Source organism: Ranitomeya imitator, chromosome 2 (assembly GCF_032444005.1).
Source record: "Ranitomeya imitator isolate aRanImi1 chromosome 2, aRanImi1.pri, whole genome shotgun sequence".
Taxonomy (NCBI): Eukaryota; Metazoa; Chordata; class Amphibia; order Anura; family Dendrobatidae; genus Ranitomeya; species Ranitomeya imitator.
Genome location: NC_091283.1, coordinates 677,841,792 through 677,861,994, shown reverse-complemented (window position 1 = coordinate 677,861,994; position 20,203 = coordinate 677,841,792). Strand labels below are relative to the sequence as shown.

At 44.6% G+C, this 20,203-nt stretch overlaps 1 protein-coding gene across 4 annotated transcripts in view; it reads left to right on the top strand.

Annotated features, from left to right (window-relative positions):
• TUBGCP2 (tubulin gamma complex component 2) overlaps positions 1-20,203 on the top strand; it is an 888,554-nt gene that overhangs the window by 14,737 nt on the left and 853,614 nt on the right. For all 4 annotated transcript variants that reach the window (XM_069753054.1, XM_069753055.1, XM_069753056.1 and 1 more), the window contains exon 2: positions 12,419-12,578. In XM_069753054.1, coding sequence (XP_069609155.1) covers positions 12,429-12,578 — 150 coding nt within the window. In that variant the 5' untranslated portion in view covers positions 12,419-12,428. The remainder of the gene's footprint in view (positions 1-12,418; positions 12,579-20,203) is intronic.

The following is a 20,203-nucleotide window of genomic DNA, read 5'->3' as shown; positions in this document are numbered from 1 at the left end:
TTTTTCCTCCACTCTCAACCCCCATGGTGCTTCTTACTGTGGAGACCAGCTCATCCATATCCTCAGAGGAAAAGTAATATTTCTTTCCATCAGGTTTAGGGGTGGATGTGGAGCCCTCATTCTCTCAATTATTGTCTGACTCGGAGGAATGGACCTCACCAGAGTCAGAATCAGTATCAACGGGGGCCATTTTCCTCATTTTAGGAGGAGGATGCGACACTTGGAGTTGGGAGAAGGCCACCATGTACCTCCTGTTTAATCAAAGTTTTTATGCTGTCCAGGAGGGAGGGCTGTTCAGCACGTAATATGTCATTTGTACAGGGTTGACACCGGGTCTTCTTGTAGGCGGAAGGTAGCCGGGAGCCACAAACACCACACTTGCGGCTGGGTTTGTTCTTTGGGGCAGAGACCTTTTGTCCCTAAAAGAGAGAGAGGTATACTAAGTGACCCATTTAATATGGCTGAACAGTAAAGGGACCAGCCCAGCTACTCACGGCAGGAGGGTGAATGCTGGGATCTGCAGAAGGAGCAGAGGGTTTGTCGCTGTCCATGGTCAAGCTGTATACAGTCACACAGACAGGGAGACAGCGTCTTACCTGGAGGCCCCTGACCAGGATATGAAGATATCGAGGTTCCTAGCGTTAATTACGTGCTCCTCCCCCTTTGGTTTGTAGGGAGGCCCGACCCTAATATGCCGACGACTTCTTGCCCTCATGGAACGCAGGAGACGGCGTGCGTTCCAGTGTGGAGCCCCAGGCCACAAACCAGAAGTGCGCTGACTTCACATCCGGCGCGTGCGAATCCGGAACTCCACTCAAACATAGGCTAACGCCGGGGAGCTCAGCGAGGACCCCGGCAGCATGTCACTGCCCCGCTTTGCCCCTAACAGAGGCGCGGGAAGGAGGGCCCGAGTCCAACCTTGAAGATGAAGACGGGCGGAGCCGCGTGGAGGAGGAGCGGATCACCGCCCGACCTTGGCTGCCCGGCGGGTAAGAGAATCCAGATGCTCTGTTCACCGGCCAGGATAACACTTGCAGGAACCTCTCCATGCCCCACTGGGGGACGGGAAAACACTGGAGATAGCAGGAAGGGGAGGGTTATTTAATCTTTGCGTTTCCTGTCCCCCTCCCCCCCCCCTTTAGGGCGGGGAGACATCCTCCAAGGTGACTGTCGTGGAAGGTGACTAGAGATATATATATATATAATGTCTAAGGGTTTTTCTGTCTGTCTGTCCAGGAAATCCCACGCCTCGACCAATCAGCGACGGGCACAGTATCGACGTAGATGTCATAATGGTTGCCATGGCGACGATGATGTCATAAAGTTTGCCTTCAACCAATCAGCAACCAGCACAGTCTGCCACGAATTCTGGAATCATCATTGTCCATATACTACGGGGACTTGCATATTCTACATATTCTAGAATACCCGATGCGTTAGAATCGGGCCACAATCTAGTATATATATATATATATATATATTTGTCTAAGGGTCACTTCAGTCTGTCTGTCCTTCTGTCTGTCACGGATATTCATTGGTCACGGCCTCTGTCTGTCATGGAATCCAAGTCGCTGATTGGTCTCGCCAGCTGCCTGTCATGGCTGCCGCGACCAATCAGCGACGGCCACAGTTTGATTAGTCCCTCCCTACACCCCTGCAGTCAGTGCCCGGCGCCCGCTCCATGCTCCCCGCAGTCACCGCTCACACAGGGTTAATGCCAGCGGTAACGGACCGCGTTATGCCACGGGTAACTCAATCCGTTACCGCCGCTATTAACCCTGTGTGACCAAGTTTTTACTATTGATGCTGCTTATGCAGCATCAATAGTAAAAAGATCTAATGTTAAAAATAATACAAAAAATAAAAAAATCATTATATACTCACCTTCCACCGCCTTTCCCGCTCCTTGCGACGCTCCGGTGACCGCTCCATGCAAGCGGCACGTTCCGGTGCTAAGGATGGTATGCAACAAGGACCTGCCGTGACGTCACGGTCATGTGACCGCGACGTCATCACAGGTACTGCGCGCCAGCGCGAGAACGACCTGCCATGACGTCACGGTCATGTGACCGAACTACAAGGGGCCCTCGGAAGGTGAGTATATGTTTTTATTTTTTAACCTGTGACATACGTAGCTGGGCAATATACTACGGGACTGGCCTATATACTACGTGGCTCTGTGCTGTATACTACGTCACTGGGCAATATACTACGTGGCTGGGCAATATACTACGTGGCTGGGCAATATACTACGTCAATGGGCAATATACTATACTACGTAGCTGGGCAATATTCTTCGTGGCTGGGCAATATACTATGTGGCTCTGTGCTGTTTATTACGTCACTGGTCAATATACTACGTGACTGATCAATATACTACATGACTGGGCAATATACTACGTGGCTGGGCAATATACTACGTGACTGGCCAATATACCACATGGCTGGGCAATATACTACGTGGCTCTGTGCTGTATACTACGTGGCTGGGCAATATACTACGTGACTGGGCTGGGCAATATACAGCGTGGCTGGGCAATATACAGCGTGGCTGGGCAATATACAGCGTGGCTGGGCAATATACAGCGTGGCTGGGCAATATACAGCGTGGCTGGGCAATATACTACGCTACGTGGCTGGGCAATATACTACGCTACGTGGCTGGGCAATATACTACGCTACGTGGCGGGGCAATATACTACGCTACGTGGCGGGGCAATATACTACGCTACGTGGCGGGGCAATATACTACGCTACGTGGCGGGGCAATATACTACGCTACGTGGCGGGGCAATATACTACGCTACGTGGCGGGGCAATATACTATGCTACGTGGCTGGGCAATATCCTACGTGGACATGTATATTCTAGATTACCCGATGTGTTAGAATCGGGCCACCATCTAGTATTTATATAATTATCTAACTAAGGGGTACTTCCGTCTGTTAGTCTGTCTGTTTCTCTGTAACGGAAATCCCGGGTCGCTGATTGGTCGCGAATTGACCCCTCCCTACTTCCATCCAGTCAGTGCCCTCTCCATACTCCCCTCCAGTCAGCGCCCACATAACGTTTTATGTGAGGTTGGGTTTTATTATGAGCCCCCTTCTGTATGCTTGTATATGTACATAGATTTTCTCTATGGGCGCATGCGCTCCGACGCCCTGACTTTGGTATGCGGCATGTTGCCACATCTATCATCCCTCTGTGGGTGTCTTGCGCATGCGCAGATCACTCCGGCCGGTGAGTCATCGGCACAGGCGCCATGCGCCATGGTTACCATCTCTCTGGACGCCTGCTGACTACGTGCACTGCGGCACTCTATACGAGTCATTCCTGCGACTTGCTTTCCGGTTCTATGCGCTATGGTTACCTGCTCTCTGCACGCCTGCTGACGTCGTGCGCTGCGGCGCTCTATACGAATCATCTCCGCTACTTGCTTTCCAGTCCTCTATGGTCCTCCAGTCCTTTGCCGCCGGCCCACACCGGTATTGTATCAGGTTATTTTGCCAATAGTATTTAAGGCTGGTAGACAGCTCAATCAGCACCTTCCCTGACGAAGCCTGGTCTGCCAGGCGATACGCGTGGGAACATCATACCACCAGGTTGTATTACTATGGGGGGTTTCCTCCAATCTATGCTTTAAGTATCTAGTGATATTATTGTATATTGGTGGCTTTTCAGCCTCACTTTGGCTCATTTTGCCTTTTTTCATTCTCTATAGACAAAATCTTTGTGCCTATCACTGCCTTTATTTCTGTATGGCTCTATATGGACCATTATGGCACTATTTTTTGATTTTGTCTGGCATTTTTTGCGCATATACCCCATGAGCCAATAGGTCTCTGTTTAGTCGCCTTATTACATTTAGGTATGGTCTTTATAACCTGTGTGGTTTTGATGTTGTTTGCATGTTTTTAACTGTGTTTTTATCGTTTGTAGTGTGCTTTTTTGATTTGTCAATAAATATCAGCTTGTGTTATCTTATTTTTATTGTTATGTATTCTTTGATGGAGTGCGTATTTTTGCAGTAATGCTTTCTCTTGTTGTGATGCAGTCTATGTTTATTACTGCTTCCGCACATTCATAGTTTTGTATTCATTCATTGTATTTGGTATTTAGCAGTGCGCTCGATTTCTCTGTTCTGCACATAACATTTTAGGACTGCGTTACACCGCGGTGTAGCTTAGTCCGTTAACGCTGCCATTAACTGTGTAAGTGTGCCCAACTTTTTACTATTGATGCTGCCTATGCAGCATCAATAGTCAAAACATATAATGTTAAAAATAATAATAATAAAAAAAAACATTGTATTCTTACCTTCTGCCGTCCGCGCCAGTCTTTCCTGCTCCTCGCGACTCTCCGGTCCCAAGAATGCATTGCGGCAATGACCGGAGATGACGTAGCGGTCTCGTGAGACCGCTATATCATTACATGTTATTGCCGCAAGGATGTAAAATACTGACCAAATACTGCTAGTGTGACGGCAGCCTTAAGAGGAGACTTTGTGCAGCAGGCCTTCATGGTAAAATAGCTGCTAGGAAGCCACTGCCGACAGGCAACAAGCAGAAGAAACTTGTTTGGGCTAAAGAACACAAGGAATGGACATTAGACCAGTGGAAATCTGCTTTGGTCTGATGAGTCCAAATTTGAGATCTTTGGTGCCAACCACTGTGTCTTTGTGCGACGCAGAAAAGGTGAACGGATGGACTCTACATGCCTGGTTTCCACCCTGAAGCATGGAGGAGGAGTGATGGTGTGGGGGTGCTTTGTTAGTGACACTGTTGGGGATTTATTCAAAATTGAAGACATTCTGAACCAGCATGGCTACCACAGCATCTTGCAGCGGCATGCTATTCCATCCGGTTTGTGTTTAGTTGGACCATCATTTATTTTTCAACAGGACAATGACCCCAAACACCTCCAGGCTGTGTAAGGGCTATTTGACCAAGAAGGAGAGTGATTGGGTGCTACGCCAGATGACCTGGCCTGCACAGTCACCAGACCTGAACCCAATCGAGATGGTTTGGGGTGAGCTGGACGGCAGAGGGAAGGCAAAAGGGCCAACAAGTGCTAAGCATCTCTGGGAACTCCTTCAAGATTGTTGGAAGACCATTCCCGGTCACTACCTCTTGAAGTTCAGCAAGAGAATGCCAAGAGTGTGCAAAGCAGTTATCAAAGCAAAAGGTGGCTACTTTGAAGAACCTAGAATATAAGACAATTTCTGTTTTACACTTTTTTGTTAAGTATATAATTCCACATGTGTTACTTCATATTTTTGATGCCTTCAGTGTGAATGTACAATTTTCATAGTCATGAAAATACAGAAAAATCTTAAAATGAGAAGGTGTGTCCAAACTTTTGGTCTGTACTATATATATATATATATATATATATATATATATATATATATATATATATATATATATATATATATATATATATATATATATATATATATATATATTTTATTTATTTTATCCTATTTTAACCTGTCAGTGTGATTTTACTGTGCACCTCACTGAATTGCCTGCTTTTCTTTAGAACACGGTGCGTATTTCTCACAAGTGTGTAATCCATAATTTTCTCGGAATACGCTGACAATCGCAGCATGCTGCGATTTTCTCAGCCCGTAAAATACGGGCGAGAAATATATGACTGATGGGAGCTGCCCCATAGAGGAACATTGGTCCGAGTGTAATGCGTTGTTTTTGCGCTTCTCATATGTCCGTATTTCTCTCTAGTGTGACCCCGGTATAAGTCTTATCAAATTTTACCACTATCATGATAAAACAGTTTCCAAATCAGCGGGATCCGTTGAAACATCCTAGAGTTATGACCTCATAAATTGGCAGTGGTCAGATTTTAACCCCTTTCTGACCTCGGAGGGGATAGTAAGTCCGAGGTCAGAAGCCCCGCTTTGATGTGGGCTCCGGCGGTGAGCCCGCATCAAAGCCGGGACATGTCAGCTGTTTTGAACAGCTGACATGTGCCCGTAATAGGCGCGAGCAGAATCGCGATCTGCCCGCGCCTATTAACTAGTTAAATGCCGCTGTCAAACACAGACAGCGGCATTTAACTACCGCATCCGGCCGGAAATGACGGCATCGCCGACCCCCGTCACATGATTGCAGGTCGGCGATGCTTCTCCATTGTAACCATAGATGTCCTTGAGACCTCTATGGTTACTGATCACCTGATTTTCTGCTACATAGCAGCGACCAGCAGATCGCTGCTATGTAGCAGAGGCGATCGTGCTGTGCCTGCTTCTAGCCTCCCATAGAGGCTATTAAAGCATGGCAAAAGTAAAAATAAATAAATAAAAGTTTAAATCACCCCCCTTTCGCCCCAATCAAAATCAATAAAAAAAAATCAAATCTACACATATTTGATATCGCCGCGTTCAGAATCGCCCGATCTATCAATTGAAAAAAAGCATTAACCTGATCGCTAAACGGCGTAGCGAGAAAAAAATTCAAAATGCCAGAATTACGTTTTTTTGGTCGCCACGACATTGCATTAAATGCAATAATGGGCGATCAAAAGAACGTATCTGCACCAAAATGCTATCATTAAAAACGTCATCTCGGCACGCAAAAAATAAGCCTTCAACCGACCCCAGATCATGAAAAATGGACACGCTACGAGTATCGGAAAATGGCACCATTTTTTTTTTTTTTTTTTTTTTTTTTTTTTTTAGCAAAGTTTGGATTTTTTTTCCACCACTTAGGTAAAGAAAATAACCTAGTCATGTTAGGTGTCTATGAACTTGTACTGACCTGGAGAATCATAATGTCAGGTCAGTTTTAGCATTTAGTGAACCTAGCAAAAAAGCCAAACATAAAACAAGTGTGGGATTGCACTTTTTTTGTTTTTCAAAAGTACAACTCGTCTTGCAAAAAATTAGCCCTCACGTGGCCAAATTGATGGAAAAATAAAAAAGTTATGGCTCTGGGAAGGAGGGGAGTGAAAAACGAACACGGAAAAACGAAAAATCCCAAGGTCATGAAGGGGTTAAAAAATAAGGCCCGGTCACTTACCTACAAAGTGCCATGGCCCTGAAGGGGTTCACAGAAGCCTACCTACAATTTTTTCCATGTGTGTAAATACAATATTATCATGGAAAAAATGTGTTTGGAGTCAAGTGCATTTGTGAAAGTGACTCAAAGTATCAGTTTCTTGTCACCGGAGATATACCGTATTTTTCGCTTTGTAAGACGCTCCGGATTATAAGACGCACCCCAAATTTTGAGGAGAAAAATAGGAAAAAAACTTTTCAATAAATTGGTGGGGCCTCTTATAATCCATGCGTCTTATTACTCACCAGGGGTTGTGGCTGCAGTGGATCAGGGTCCCAGGGTCGTTGCTGGAGGCAAGAGTGGAGCATTGCTGCAGGCTGGGATGAGGGGGTCTGCAGGGGGGCTCCTGTGCTGCAGGGGGGCTCCTGTGCTGCAGGCTGGGATGAGGGGGTCTGCAGGGGGGCTCCTATGCTGCATGGGGGCTCCTGTGCTGCATGGGGGCTCCTGTGCTGCAGGGCTGTCTCGGGGGCTGCAGGGCTGTCTCCGGGGCTGCGGGGGGCTCTGGCGACATTTTGGGAAAGACCAGAGCCCCCCAGCAGTTTGTCCATGCGTTCCTGTATGACTGACTCCGGGAAAATGGCCGCTGGATTCTCGAGAGATGAGATCTCAGCACTGAAATCTCATCTCCCAAGATTCCGGCGGCCATTTTCCCGAAGTCAGTCATACAGGAACGCATGGACGAACTGCCGGGGGGCTCTGGTCTTTCACAAAATGTCGCCAGAGCCCCCCGCAGCACCGGAGTTTCCAGGATCTCCCGGGGCAGCAGCGGACAACCGCGGCAGCGGTGGCGGGCAGCAGCGGCGGACACCCCCTCATCCCAGCCTGTAACGGTAAGCGGTTTATCCGCTTTGTAAGACGCACCCCCATTTCCCCCCCAAATTTAGGGGAAATAAAGTGCGTCTTACAAAGCGGAAAATACGGTAGATAATATTTTTCACTTTTATTTAATGGGAACCTGTCATTTTCCCTGTAAAAAACTTTGCTATCCTGTTGTACAGCCTTTCAATTTGTATCCAAGTAACCCTGTATATCACTCTTACTGTGGTGCATACTTTATAAGTAAAACAAACAACTTTTTTAGAAAGATCGCTCTGTAGTCTAATGACCTTTCAAGGAATGGGCTAGGCATAACCACCTTCGCCTTCTGACACCTCCCATCCTCCTATGATTTCTTCTCCTTCCACACAGCAAATGATTTATTCTGTACATGCACACTTTTTCTGCGAAGTAAGACTTTGCTGGCTGTGTAGAAAATGTCATGCACTTTAACCATAGGTGAAGAGCGATGCTACAGGGCAGAGAAGGATATCTGTGTATAGTTCAGGGATGCTCAGCGCTCAATAGTAACATAGTAACATAGTAACATAGTTAGTAAGGCCGAAAAAAGACATTTGTCCATCCAGTTCAGCCTATATTCCATCATAATAAATCCCCAGATCTACGTCCTTCTACAGAACCTAATTGTATGATACAATATTGTTCTGCTCCAGGAAGACATCCAGGCCTCTCTTGAACCCCTCGACTGAGTTCGCCATCACCACCTCCTCAGGCAAGCAATTCCAGATTCTCACTGCCCTAACAGTAAAGAATCCTCTTCTATGTTGGTGGAAAAACCTTCTCTCCTCCAGACGCAAAGAATGCCCCCTTGTGCCCGTCACCTTCCTTGGTATAAACAGATCCTCAGCGAGATATTTGTATTGTCCCCTTATATACTTATACATGGTTATTAGATCGCCCCTCAGTCGTCTTTTTTCTAGACTAAATAATCCTAATTTCGCTAATCTATCTGGGTATTGTAGTCCTCCCATCCCCTTTATTAATTTTGTTGCCCTCCTTTGTACTCTCTCTAGTTCCATTATATCCTTCCTGAGCACCGGTGCCCAAAACTGGACACAGTACTCCATGTGCGGTCTAACTAGGGATTTGTACAGAGGCAGTATAATGCTCTCATCATGTGTATCCAGACCTCTTTTAATGCACCCCATGATCCTGTTTGCCTTGGCAGCTGCTGCCTGGCACTGGCTGCTCCAGGTAAGTTTATCATTAACTAGGATCCCCAAGTCCTTCTCCCTGTCAGATTTACCCAGTGGTTTCCCATTCAGTGTGTAATGGTGACATTGATTCCTTCTTCCCATGTGTATAACCTTACATTTATCATTGTTAAACCTCATCTGCCACCTTTCAGCCCAAGTTTCCAACTAATCCAGATCCATCTGTAGCAGAATACTATCTTCTCTTGTATTAACTGCTTTACATAGTTTTGTATCATCTGCAAATATCGATATTTTACTGTGTAAACCTTCTACCAGATCATTAATGAATATGTTGAAGAGAACAGGTCCCAATACTGACCCCTGCGGTACCCCACTGGTCACAGCGACCCAGTTAGAGACTATACCATTTATAACCACCTTCTGCTTTCTATCACTAAGCCATTTACTAACCCATTTACACACAATTTCCCCCAGACCAAGCATTCTCATTTTGTGTACCAACCTCTTGTGCGGCACGGTATCAAACGCTTTGGAAAAATCGAGATATACCACGTCCAATGACTCACCGTGGTCCAGCCTATAGCTTACCTCTTCATAAAAACTGATTAGATTGGTTTGACAGGAGCGATTTCTCATAAACCCATGCTGATATGGAGTTAAACAGTTATTCTCATTGAGATAATCCAGAATAACATCCCTCAGAAACCCTTCAAATATTTTACCAACAATAGAGGTTAGACTTACTGGCCTATAATTTCCAGGTTCACTTTTAGAGCCCTTTTTGAATATTGGCACCACATTTGCTATGCGCCAATCCTGCGGAACAGACCCTGTCGCTATAGAGTCCCTAAAAATAAGAAATAATGGTTTATCTATTACATTACTTAGTTCTCTTAGTACTCGTGGGTGTATGCCATCCGGACCCGGAGATTTATCTATTTTAATCTTATTTAGCCGGTTTCGCACCTCTTCTTGGGTTAGATTGGTGACCCTTAATATAGGGTTTTCATTGTTTCTTGGGATTTCACCTAGCATTTCGTTTTCCACCGTGAATACCATGGAGAAGAAGGTGTTTAATATGTTAGCTTTTTCCTCGTCATCTACAACCATTCTTTCCTCACTATTTTTTAAGGGGCCTACATTTTCAGTTTTTATTCTTTTACTATTGATATAGTTGAAGAACAGTTTGGGATTAGTTTTACTCTCCTTAGCAATGTGCTTCTCTGTTTCCTTTTTGGCAGCTTTAATTAGTTTTTTAGATAAAGTATTTTTCTCCCTATAGTTTTTTAGAGCTTCAATGGTGCCATCCTGCTTTAGTAGTGCAAATGCTTTCTTTTTACTGTTAATTGCCTGTCTTACTTCTTTGTTTAGCCACATTGGGTTTTTCCTATTTCTAGTCCTTTTATTCCCACAAGGTATAAACCGCTTACACTGCCTATTTAGGATGTTCTTAAACATTTCCCATTTATTATCTGTATTCTTATTTCTGAGGATATTGTCCCAGTCTACCAGATTAAGGGCATCTCTAAGCTGGTCAAACTTTGCCTTCCTAAAGTTCAGTGTTTTTGTGACTCCCTGACAAGTCCCCCTAGTGAAAGACAGGTGAAACTGTACAATATTGTGGTCGCTATTTCCTAGATGCCCGACCACCTGCAGATTTGTTATTCTTGTCAGGTCTATTAGATGGTATTAGGTCTAAAAGTGCTGCTCCTCTGGTTGGATTCTGCACCAATTGTGAAAGATAATTTTTCTTGGTTATTAGCAGAAACCTGTTGCCTTTATGGGTTTCACAGGTTTCTGTTTCCCAGTTAATATCCGGGTAGTTAAAGTCCCCCATAACCAGGACCTCATTATGGGTTGCAGCTTCATCTATCTGCTTTAGAAGTAGACTTTCCATGGTTTCTGTTATATTTGGGGGTTTGTAACAGACCCCAATGAGAATTTTGTTACCATTTTTCCCTCCATGAATTTCGACCCATATGGACTCGACATCCTCATTTCCTTCGCTAATATCCTCCCTTAAAGTGGACTTTAGACAAGACTTTACATAGAGACAAACCCCTCCTCCTCTCCGATTTTTACGATCCTTTCTAAACAGACTGTAACCCTGTAAGTTAACTGCCCAGTCATAGCTTTCATCTAACCATGTCTCGGTTATTCCCACTATGTCAAAGTTACCTGTAGATATTTCTGCTTCTAGTTCTTCCATCTTGTTTGTCAGGCTTCTGGCGTTTGCGAGCATGCAGTTTAGAGGATTTTGTTTTGTTCCAATCTCCTCGCTGTGGATTGTTTTAGAAATGTTCTTACCTCCCTTCTGAGTATGTTTTCCTGGATCTTCTTTGTATAGAATACAAAGAATAGAATAGAATACAAGAATAGAATACAACAGAACTTCAAAGCTTTTGAAATATCCTATGATATGCTGTCAGTGATGTACAGGATTTATTAGGAATATATTAAAAGGCTGCAGATAAGGTTGGCAAAGGTGTTTAAAGGGAAAGCATAACGACAGGTTCCTTTTTAAATGGTCTATGTATATGGGCTAATAGCATGTTTCCTGATGAGAGAGAATACAGCATCAGCATGTTATTGCCTACATCATATGATTAGGGGCAATATCTGTGCCTTTTGACCATTCCTCTAATTGCACGGCTGATTACAGCCCAATAGCGTATTTTAATATGGAAACTTGAAATGAGACCGGCGATGTCTAGAAATGCTTTTTAGCTGAAGGTAAAGGATTAATCTGCAGTCAAATAGCATCGACATCATGTTAGGGGCTGCCTTACTGTAGCAGCAGCTACAGGGAGAAATTAACTTTCATTCTACCTGTGGCAGTTATCTTCCAGTCATAAGGGCGGTACAAGGAGCTGTTAGTCCTCGCTCACTATTCAGTGAGTTTGATGTAATCACTCCCTAGCATTTTGTCAAGAGTAGTGTGATCCCTAAATGAGAGTTGACTGTAAGTTTTTTGCACTGCCCCTATGACCGGAAGACATCGGCCACAGATGGGATAAAAGTTCATTTTCTTCCTGTAGCCTGTACTCCAGTACAGTGGGCCTATATAATTGTAACACTATTTATTTATCTGCAGTCTATTCCTGGATGTGTAGGTAAATGGCATCTCTGAACGTCACTGGTTCTTGTTAAGTATTCACAAGTTGTCCTATATATTTTTTTTTTTTTTTTTTTTAGGACATAACAGATATTAATTTGAATCATGTTGTTTAGTTAGGGATGTTACAGACTTTTGAAACAAAAAAAGTGAAACTTGATATAAATAAATAAAAACACCACCTTCTGTCCCAATTTCATAACCCTGCAGTTTTCTTCATCATTGTGTTGCAGATCGTCTACAATGAGTGAGTTTCGAATTCATCATGATGTAAATGAGCTCATCAGCGTGCTCCATGTGCATGGAACTGAAGGAGCTGAGCTTTACATAGATCTCCTACAGAAGAATCGCACACCATATGTCACCACTTGTGTGTTTGCTCACACTGCCAAGGTAAATTTCTTAAAATCTTTAATTATGAAGGTAAAATACTTCTGCACATCTTTTTGTACCTCAGCTCCATTATATAACTAATTAAGTAGCAGCTGTAGTACTTCACTCATGTGGTGGAACAGAGAGGTAGGAAAAATGGGAACACAGTCTCTTTAAATCCTTGTTGGTTTGTCAGGCAGCATAAACCAACTAATGGGGAAACAACACTCAGCCTTTCTGGCTAAGGCTACGTTCACATTAGCGTTCCGCTAATGTGCGTCGCTGTTGCGTCGGCGACGCAGCGGCGACGTGCCCCTATGTTTAACATAGGGGACGCGTGCGTTTTTTTGGTTGCGTTTTTCGACACGTGCGTCGTTTCCGACGCTAGCGTCGGACGCAAGAAAATGCAACAAGTTGCATTTTTCGTGCGTCCGATTTTCGTCAAAAAACGACGCACGCGTCGCAAAACGCAGTGTTTTTGCGCACGTTTTTTGTGCGTCGAGCGTTGCGTCGCCGACGCACCGGCGCGCAACGCTAATGTGAACGTAGCCTAAGGCACCCCACTCTGGAGCAGCACAGTTTCAGTCTGTGCTCGACAAGCCACAAAGCCTCTGGAGACTCCTCTCTCCAGGGTAGCTGAACCCAGACTGCCTGTAGAGCTCGGTTATTTAAACTTAAAGGGAAGGTGCCGCAATTTTGTTTTTGTATTAAAAATAATTGTTTATATAAACAATTATTTTTAATACAAATTTTTTTTTTTTTTTTACTTTACCCCCTTTACCCCCAAGGGTGGTTTGCACGTCAATTACCAGGCCAATTTTTACAATTCTGACCACTGTCCCTTTATGAGGTTATAACTCTGGAACGCTTCAACGGATCCTGGTGATTCTGACATAGTTTTCTCGTGACATATTGTACTTCATGATAGTGGTAAAATTTCTTTGATAGTACCTGCGTTTATTTGTGAAAAAAACGGAAATTTGGCAAATTTTGAAAATTTCGCAATTTTCAAACTTTGAATTTTTGTGCAATTAAATCAGAGATATGTCACACAAAATACTTAATAAGTAACATTTCCCACATGTCTACTTTACATCAGCATAATTTTGGAACCAAATTTTTTTTTTGTTAGGGAGTTATAAGGGTTAAAAGTTGACCAGCAATTTCTCATTTTTACAACACCATTTTTTTTTAGGGACCACATCTCATTTGAAGTAATTTTGAGGGGTCTATATGATAGAAAATACCCAAGTGTGACACCATTCTAAAAACTGCACCCCTCACGGTGCTCAAAACCACATTCAAGAAGTTTATTAACCCTTCAGGTGTTTAATAGGAATTTTTGGAATGTTTAAATAAAAATGAACATTTAACTTTTTTACACAAAAAATTTACTTCAGCTCCAATTTGTTTTATTTTACCAAGGGTAACAGGAGAAAATGGATCCCAAAAGTTGTTGTCCAATTTGTCCTGAGTATGCTGATACCCCATATGTGGCAGTAAACCACTGTTTGGGCGCATGGGAGAGCTCGGAAGGGAAGGAGCGCCGTTTGACTTTTCAATGCAAAATTGACAGGAATTGAGATGGGGCGCCATGTTGCGTTTGGAGAGCCACTGATGTGCCTAAACATTGAAACCCCCCACAACTGACACCATTTTGGAAAGTAGACCCCCCTAAGGAACTTATCTAGATGTGTTGTGAGAACTTTGAACCCCCAAGTGTTTCACTACAGTTTATAACGCAGAGCCGTGAAAATAAAAAATCTTTTTGTTTTCCCACAAAAATTATTTTTTAGCCCCCAGTTTTGTATTTTCCCAAGGGTAACAGGAGAAATTGGTCCACAAAAGTTGTTGTCCAATTTGTCCTGAGTACGCTGATACCCCATATGTGAGGGTAAACCCCTGTTTGGGCACACGGGAGGGCTCGGAAGGGAAGAAGCACTGTTTTACTTTTTCAACGCAGAATTGGCTGGAATTGAGATCGGACGCCATGTCGTGTTTGGAGAGCCCCTGATGTGCCTAAACAGTGGAAACCCCCCAATTATAACTGAAACCCTAATCTAAACACACCCCTAACCCTAATTCCAACGGTAACCCTAACCACACCTCTAACCCTGACACACCCCTAACCCTAATCCCAACCCTATTCCCAACTGTAAATGTAATCTAAACCCTAACCCTAACTTTAGCCCCAACCCTAACTGTAGCCCCAACCCTAACCCTAGCCCTAACCCTAGCCCTAGCCCTAACCCTAGCCCTAACCCTAGCCCTAACCCTAGCCCTAACCCTAGCCCTAGCCCTAGCCCTAACCCTAGCCCTAACCCTAACCCTAGCCCTAACCCTAGCCCTAACCCTAACCCTAGCCCTAACCCTAGCCCTAATCCTAACCCTAGCCCTAATGGGAAAATGGAAATAAATACATTTTTTTTTTTTTCCCTAACTAAGGGGGTGATGAAGGGGGGTTTGATTTACTTTTATAGCGAGTTTTTTAGCGGATTTTTATGATTGGCAGCCGTCACACACTGAAAGACGCTTTTTGAGAGCTATAATTTTTCCATATTTTGGTCCACAGAGTCATGTGAGGTCTTGTTTTTTGCGGGACGAGTTGACGTTTTTATTGAAAACATTTTCGGGCACGTGACATTTTTTGATCGCTTTTTATTCCGATTTTTGTGAGGAAGAATGACCAAAAACCAGCTATTCATGAATTTCTATTGGGGGAGGCGTTTATACCGTTCCGCGTTTGGTAAAATTGATAAATCAGTTTTATTCTTCGGGTCAGTAAGATTACAGCGATACCTCATTTATATCATTTTTTTATGGTTTGGCGCTTTTATACGATAAAAACTATTTTACAGAAAAAATAATTATTTTTGCATCGCTTTATTCTCAGGACTATAACTTTTTTATTTTTTTTGCTGATTATGCTTTATGGCGGCTCGTTTTTTGCGGGACAATATGACGTTTTCAGCGGTACCATGGTTATTTATATCTGTCCTTTTGATCGCGTGTTATTCCACTTTTTGTTCGGCGGTATGATAATAAAGCGTTGTTTTTTTGCCTCGTTTTTTTTTTTTTTTTCTTACGGTGTTTACTGAAGGGTTTAACTAGTGGGACAGTTTTATAGGTCGGGTCGTTACGGACGCGGCGATACTAGATATGTGTACTTTTATTATTTTTTTTTTTTTTTATTTAGATGAAGAAATGTATTTATGGGAATAATATATATATATTTTTTTTTTTCATTATTTTGGAATATTTTTTTTTTATTTTTTTTTACACATTTGGAATTTTTTTTTTTAACTTTTGTACTTTGTCCCGGGGGGGACATCACAGATCAGTGATCTGACAGTTTGCACAGCACTCTGTCAGATCACTGATCTGACATGCAGCACTGCAGCCTTCACAGTGCCTGCTCTGAGCAGGCTCTGTGAAGCCACCTCCCTCCCTGCAGGACCCGGATCCGCGGCCATCTTGGATCCGGGGCTCGAGCAGGCAGGGAGGGAGGTAAGACCCCCGCAGCAACGCGATCACATCGCGTTGCTGCGGGGGGTTCAGGGAAGCCCGCAGGGAGCCCCCTCCCTGCGCGGTGCTTCCCTGCACCGCCGGCACATCGTGATCATGTTTGATCGCGGTGTGCCAGGGGTTAATGTGCCGGGGGCGGTCTGTGACCGCTCCTGGCACATAGTGCCGGATGTCAGCTGCAATAAGCAGCTGACACCCGGCCGCGATCGGCGGCGCTCCCTCCGTGAGCGCTGCCGATCGCTATGACGTACTATCCCGTCCAGGGTCAGATAAGCCCAGGGCACCTCGACGGGATAGTACGTCTAAGGTCACAGAGGGGTTAATATATTTTTTATTATTAATTATTTTTGCAGCCACTGGGCGCCGCCATTTTGCTTTGCAGCAGTGTAAGAGTCCCAGCACGACACTTACACTGTGCAAAATACAGCAGCCCTGGACATAGGCTGCAGTCGGGAGCCGACCCCATAGCTATCATTGTGCTGTGATGTGGCCACGCCCCCTGGGCTGTCTCCACATCACAGCAGAGGCAGGAGATCAGCGCCATCTTGCTTCAGCCTACAGTGGAGTGTACCTGTGAGCTCCACTGTAACTGAGCTGTGCTGTTGGAGGGGCAGCTCCATCTGTCTCCCCTCACACTCAGCGGCCGTTCACTGTCCTCTGCTGCCTGGTGTGTGGCTGTAATCCCTAGAGAGGGTGAAGGAATGCTGCCGTCTGATGTCTTCTACCAGGAGCTGCGGAGAGGTAAGAGGGGGATGGGGGAGGCTCTGTGCTGCTCTGACTCTGCTCTCACTGCAGCTCCTCACAGGACATCAGACCGTGCATCTCTCACTATACTGTGCTGAGCCATGTATCTAATCCTCTCCTGTGTAATACTGTCTGCTGGCCCCTGTATCTAATCCTCTCATGTGTGATACTATGCTGAGCCATGCATCTAATCCTCTCCTGTGTGATACTGTCTGCTGAGCCATGCATCTAATCCTATACTGTGTGATATTATGCTGAGCCGTGTATCTAATCCTCTCCTGTTTGATACTGTCTGCTGAGCTGTGTATCTAATCCTCTCCTGTGTGATACTGTCTGCTGAGCCGTGTATCTAATCCTATACTGTGTGATATTATGCTGAGCCGTGTATCTAATCTTCTGTGTGATACTGTCTGCTGAGCCGTGTATCTAATCCTCTCCTGTGTGATACTGTCTGCTGAGCCGTGTATCTAATCCTATACTGTGTGATATTATGCTGAGCCGTGTATCTAATCTTCTCCTGTGTGATACTGTCTAATGAGCCATGCATCTAATCCTATACTGTGTGATATTATGCTGAGCCGTGTATCTAATCCTCTCCTGTGTGATATTATGCTGAGCCGTGTATCTAATCTTCTCTTGTGTGATACTGTCTGGCGAACCGTGTATCTAATCCTCTCCTATGCACTCCTCTCCCCCCCTGCATATCTTTCCCCATTGCACACACAACTCAATGTACGTGCGATAACAGGAGCTGCGGGCGTCATGCTGTATTATGGCATTACGTGAGATCTATATGACGGTATTATGTGATCTGTATGGTGGTATTATGCTTGATCAGTATTGTGTATATGGTGGTATTGTGTGTGATCTATATGGCGGTATTGTGAAAACACTGGCAGTATTATGTGTGATCTATATGGCGTTATTATGTGAGAACACTGGCAGTATTATGTGTGATCTATATGGCGGTATGTGAGAACACTGGTGGTATTGTGTGATCTATATGGCGGTATTATGTGAGAACACTATGGCAGTATTATGTGTGATCTATATAGCGGTATTATGGAGAACACTGGCAGTATTATGTGTGATCTATATGGCGTTATTATGTGAGAACACTGGCAGTATTATGTGTGATCTATATGGCGGTATGTGAGAACACTGGTGGTATTGTGTGATCTATATGGCGGTATTATGTGAGAACACTATGGCAGTATTGTGTGATCTATATGGCGGTATTATGTGAGAACACTGGCAGTATTATGGGTGATCTATATGGCGGTATGTGAGAACACTGGTGGTATTGTGTGATCTATATGGCGGTATTATGTGAGAACACTATGGCAGTATTATCTTCAGAAAGCGGACCCATTCTATGGTGGTTCTGGCTGAGCACCTGCACGCGGGTCTGGGGTAATAGAGGGGGCAGCATGACCTCCAGTTAGGTGTAGTCAGGGGAAGGCTGGTGAGGTAGCTGAAGAGAGGGGTCTCATTTTTATCGTTACTATATGGCTACATTTCCTTCCCAGCTTCACCCCGACTGCGCCTGTTGCCTCGCTTTCACATATTGCCAGGACAGGATGGAGAAGACAGGGTCTGAGGAGGGGAATGGGGTCTGTATGCAAAGTCTGGATCAGACCAGGCCATCAATCCGCAGAAATGTTTCCTGGATTTCTGTGAAGCAGACGGTCCATCCATGTGTATAAAAGACAGCTCTCTATGTACAATCCCTGGCTGCTCCTCGCACCAAACAGGGGGCCCCTTTAGACCAGCACACTGCTCTCCTGAAATACTCTGTGCTGCTGTCACCCTGCTCCCTCCACCACATATCTCCCAGAATCCTTGCTGCCTGCCATCCTCGGTGACCGTCTACTTGTCAGTATAAGGCTGCTTTCACACTAGCGTCGGTACGGGCCCGTCGCAGTTCTTTCGGGCCGATGTACCGACGTATGCTTTGAAAGAAATGTCCGACGTGGGCAGCAGAAGCAGTCTTACGATGCTTCCGCTGCCCCATTGTAAGGTCTGGGGAGGATGGGGCAGAGTTTCGGCCGTGTATGCGCGGTCGAAAATGGCGGACTCGACGCACAAACAAACGTTACATGTAACTTTTTTTGTGGCGGCGGTCCACCAAAGCATGACGCAACCGTCGCACGACAGTTGCGACGTGTGGCAATACGTCGATAATGTTAGTCTATGGGGAAAAAACGCATCCTGCAGACAACTTTGCAGGATGTGTTTTTTCTCCTGAACGACGCATTGCAACGTACAGCCAACAACGCTAGTGTGAAAGTAGCCTAAGGCTGCCGTCACACTATCAGTATTTGGTCAGTATTTTACCTCAGTATTTGTAGCTAAAACCAGGAGTGGGTGATAAATGCAGAAGTGGTGCATATGTTTCTATTATACTTTTCCTCTAATTGTTCCACTCCTGGTTATGGCTTACAAATACTGAGGTAAAATACTGACCAAATACTGCTAGTGTGACGGCAGCCATACTCTGCAGTCACCAACAAAATGGCTGCTCATTTGGTTCCTGAATATCATCCTCTCTAATCCCTTAGCAAACACCCAGAAGGAGAGGAGACAGCTGTGTGAAGTTGGCACCCCATGTTCTCAAAAGATGAATAAAAATACACCATTCCTTTGTGCCGCAAAAATGAACGTTTGCGCCGCTTTGGTTCCAGAGATATTGCGCGTTATATTTTTATGAAGCTCCGCCCACTTTCCACCCCATGTTCTTAAATTTTAAAAATGAATACACCATTCATATGTGCTGCGTTTGTGCTGGTTTGTGCTGCAAAAATAAACGTTTGCACCGCGTTGGTTTCCGAGATATTGTGCGCTCAATTTGCTGAAACTCCGCCCACTTTCCACCCCATGTTCTAAAATTTTAAAAATGAATACACCATTCGTTTGTGCTGCGTTTGTGCTGGTTTGTGCTGCAAAAATAAACGTTTGCACCGCTTTGGTTTCCGAGATATTGTGCGCTCAATTTGCTGAAACTCCACCCACTTTCCACCCCATGTTCTTACATTTTAAAAATGAATACACCATTCGTTTGTGCTGGTTTGTGCCGCAAAAATCAATGTTTGTGTTGCTTTGGTTCCTGAGACATTGAGTGCTAGCTTTGCTAATGCCCCATTTTAGTTGCATCAAAAAACATAGTGGTCATCAGAGAAGTTAATTTAGCATTAAGGGATTACAGTAGCATACATGATTTATTATGACATACACAGGGTTAATACTTCATACACCGTGACTGGTCAGTGATGGGAAGAGGTTATACCTGGCAGAGGAGGTAATGTCTGTATGTACATCTCTGCTACCTGAGTTGTAACTCCGCCTCCAGCGATGTCATAGTGATGTCATAAGCCAGG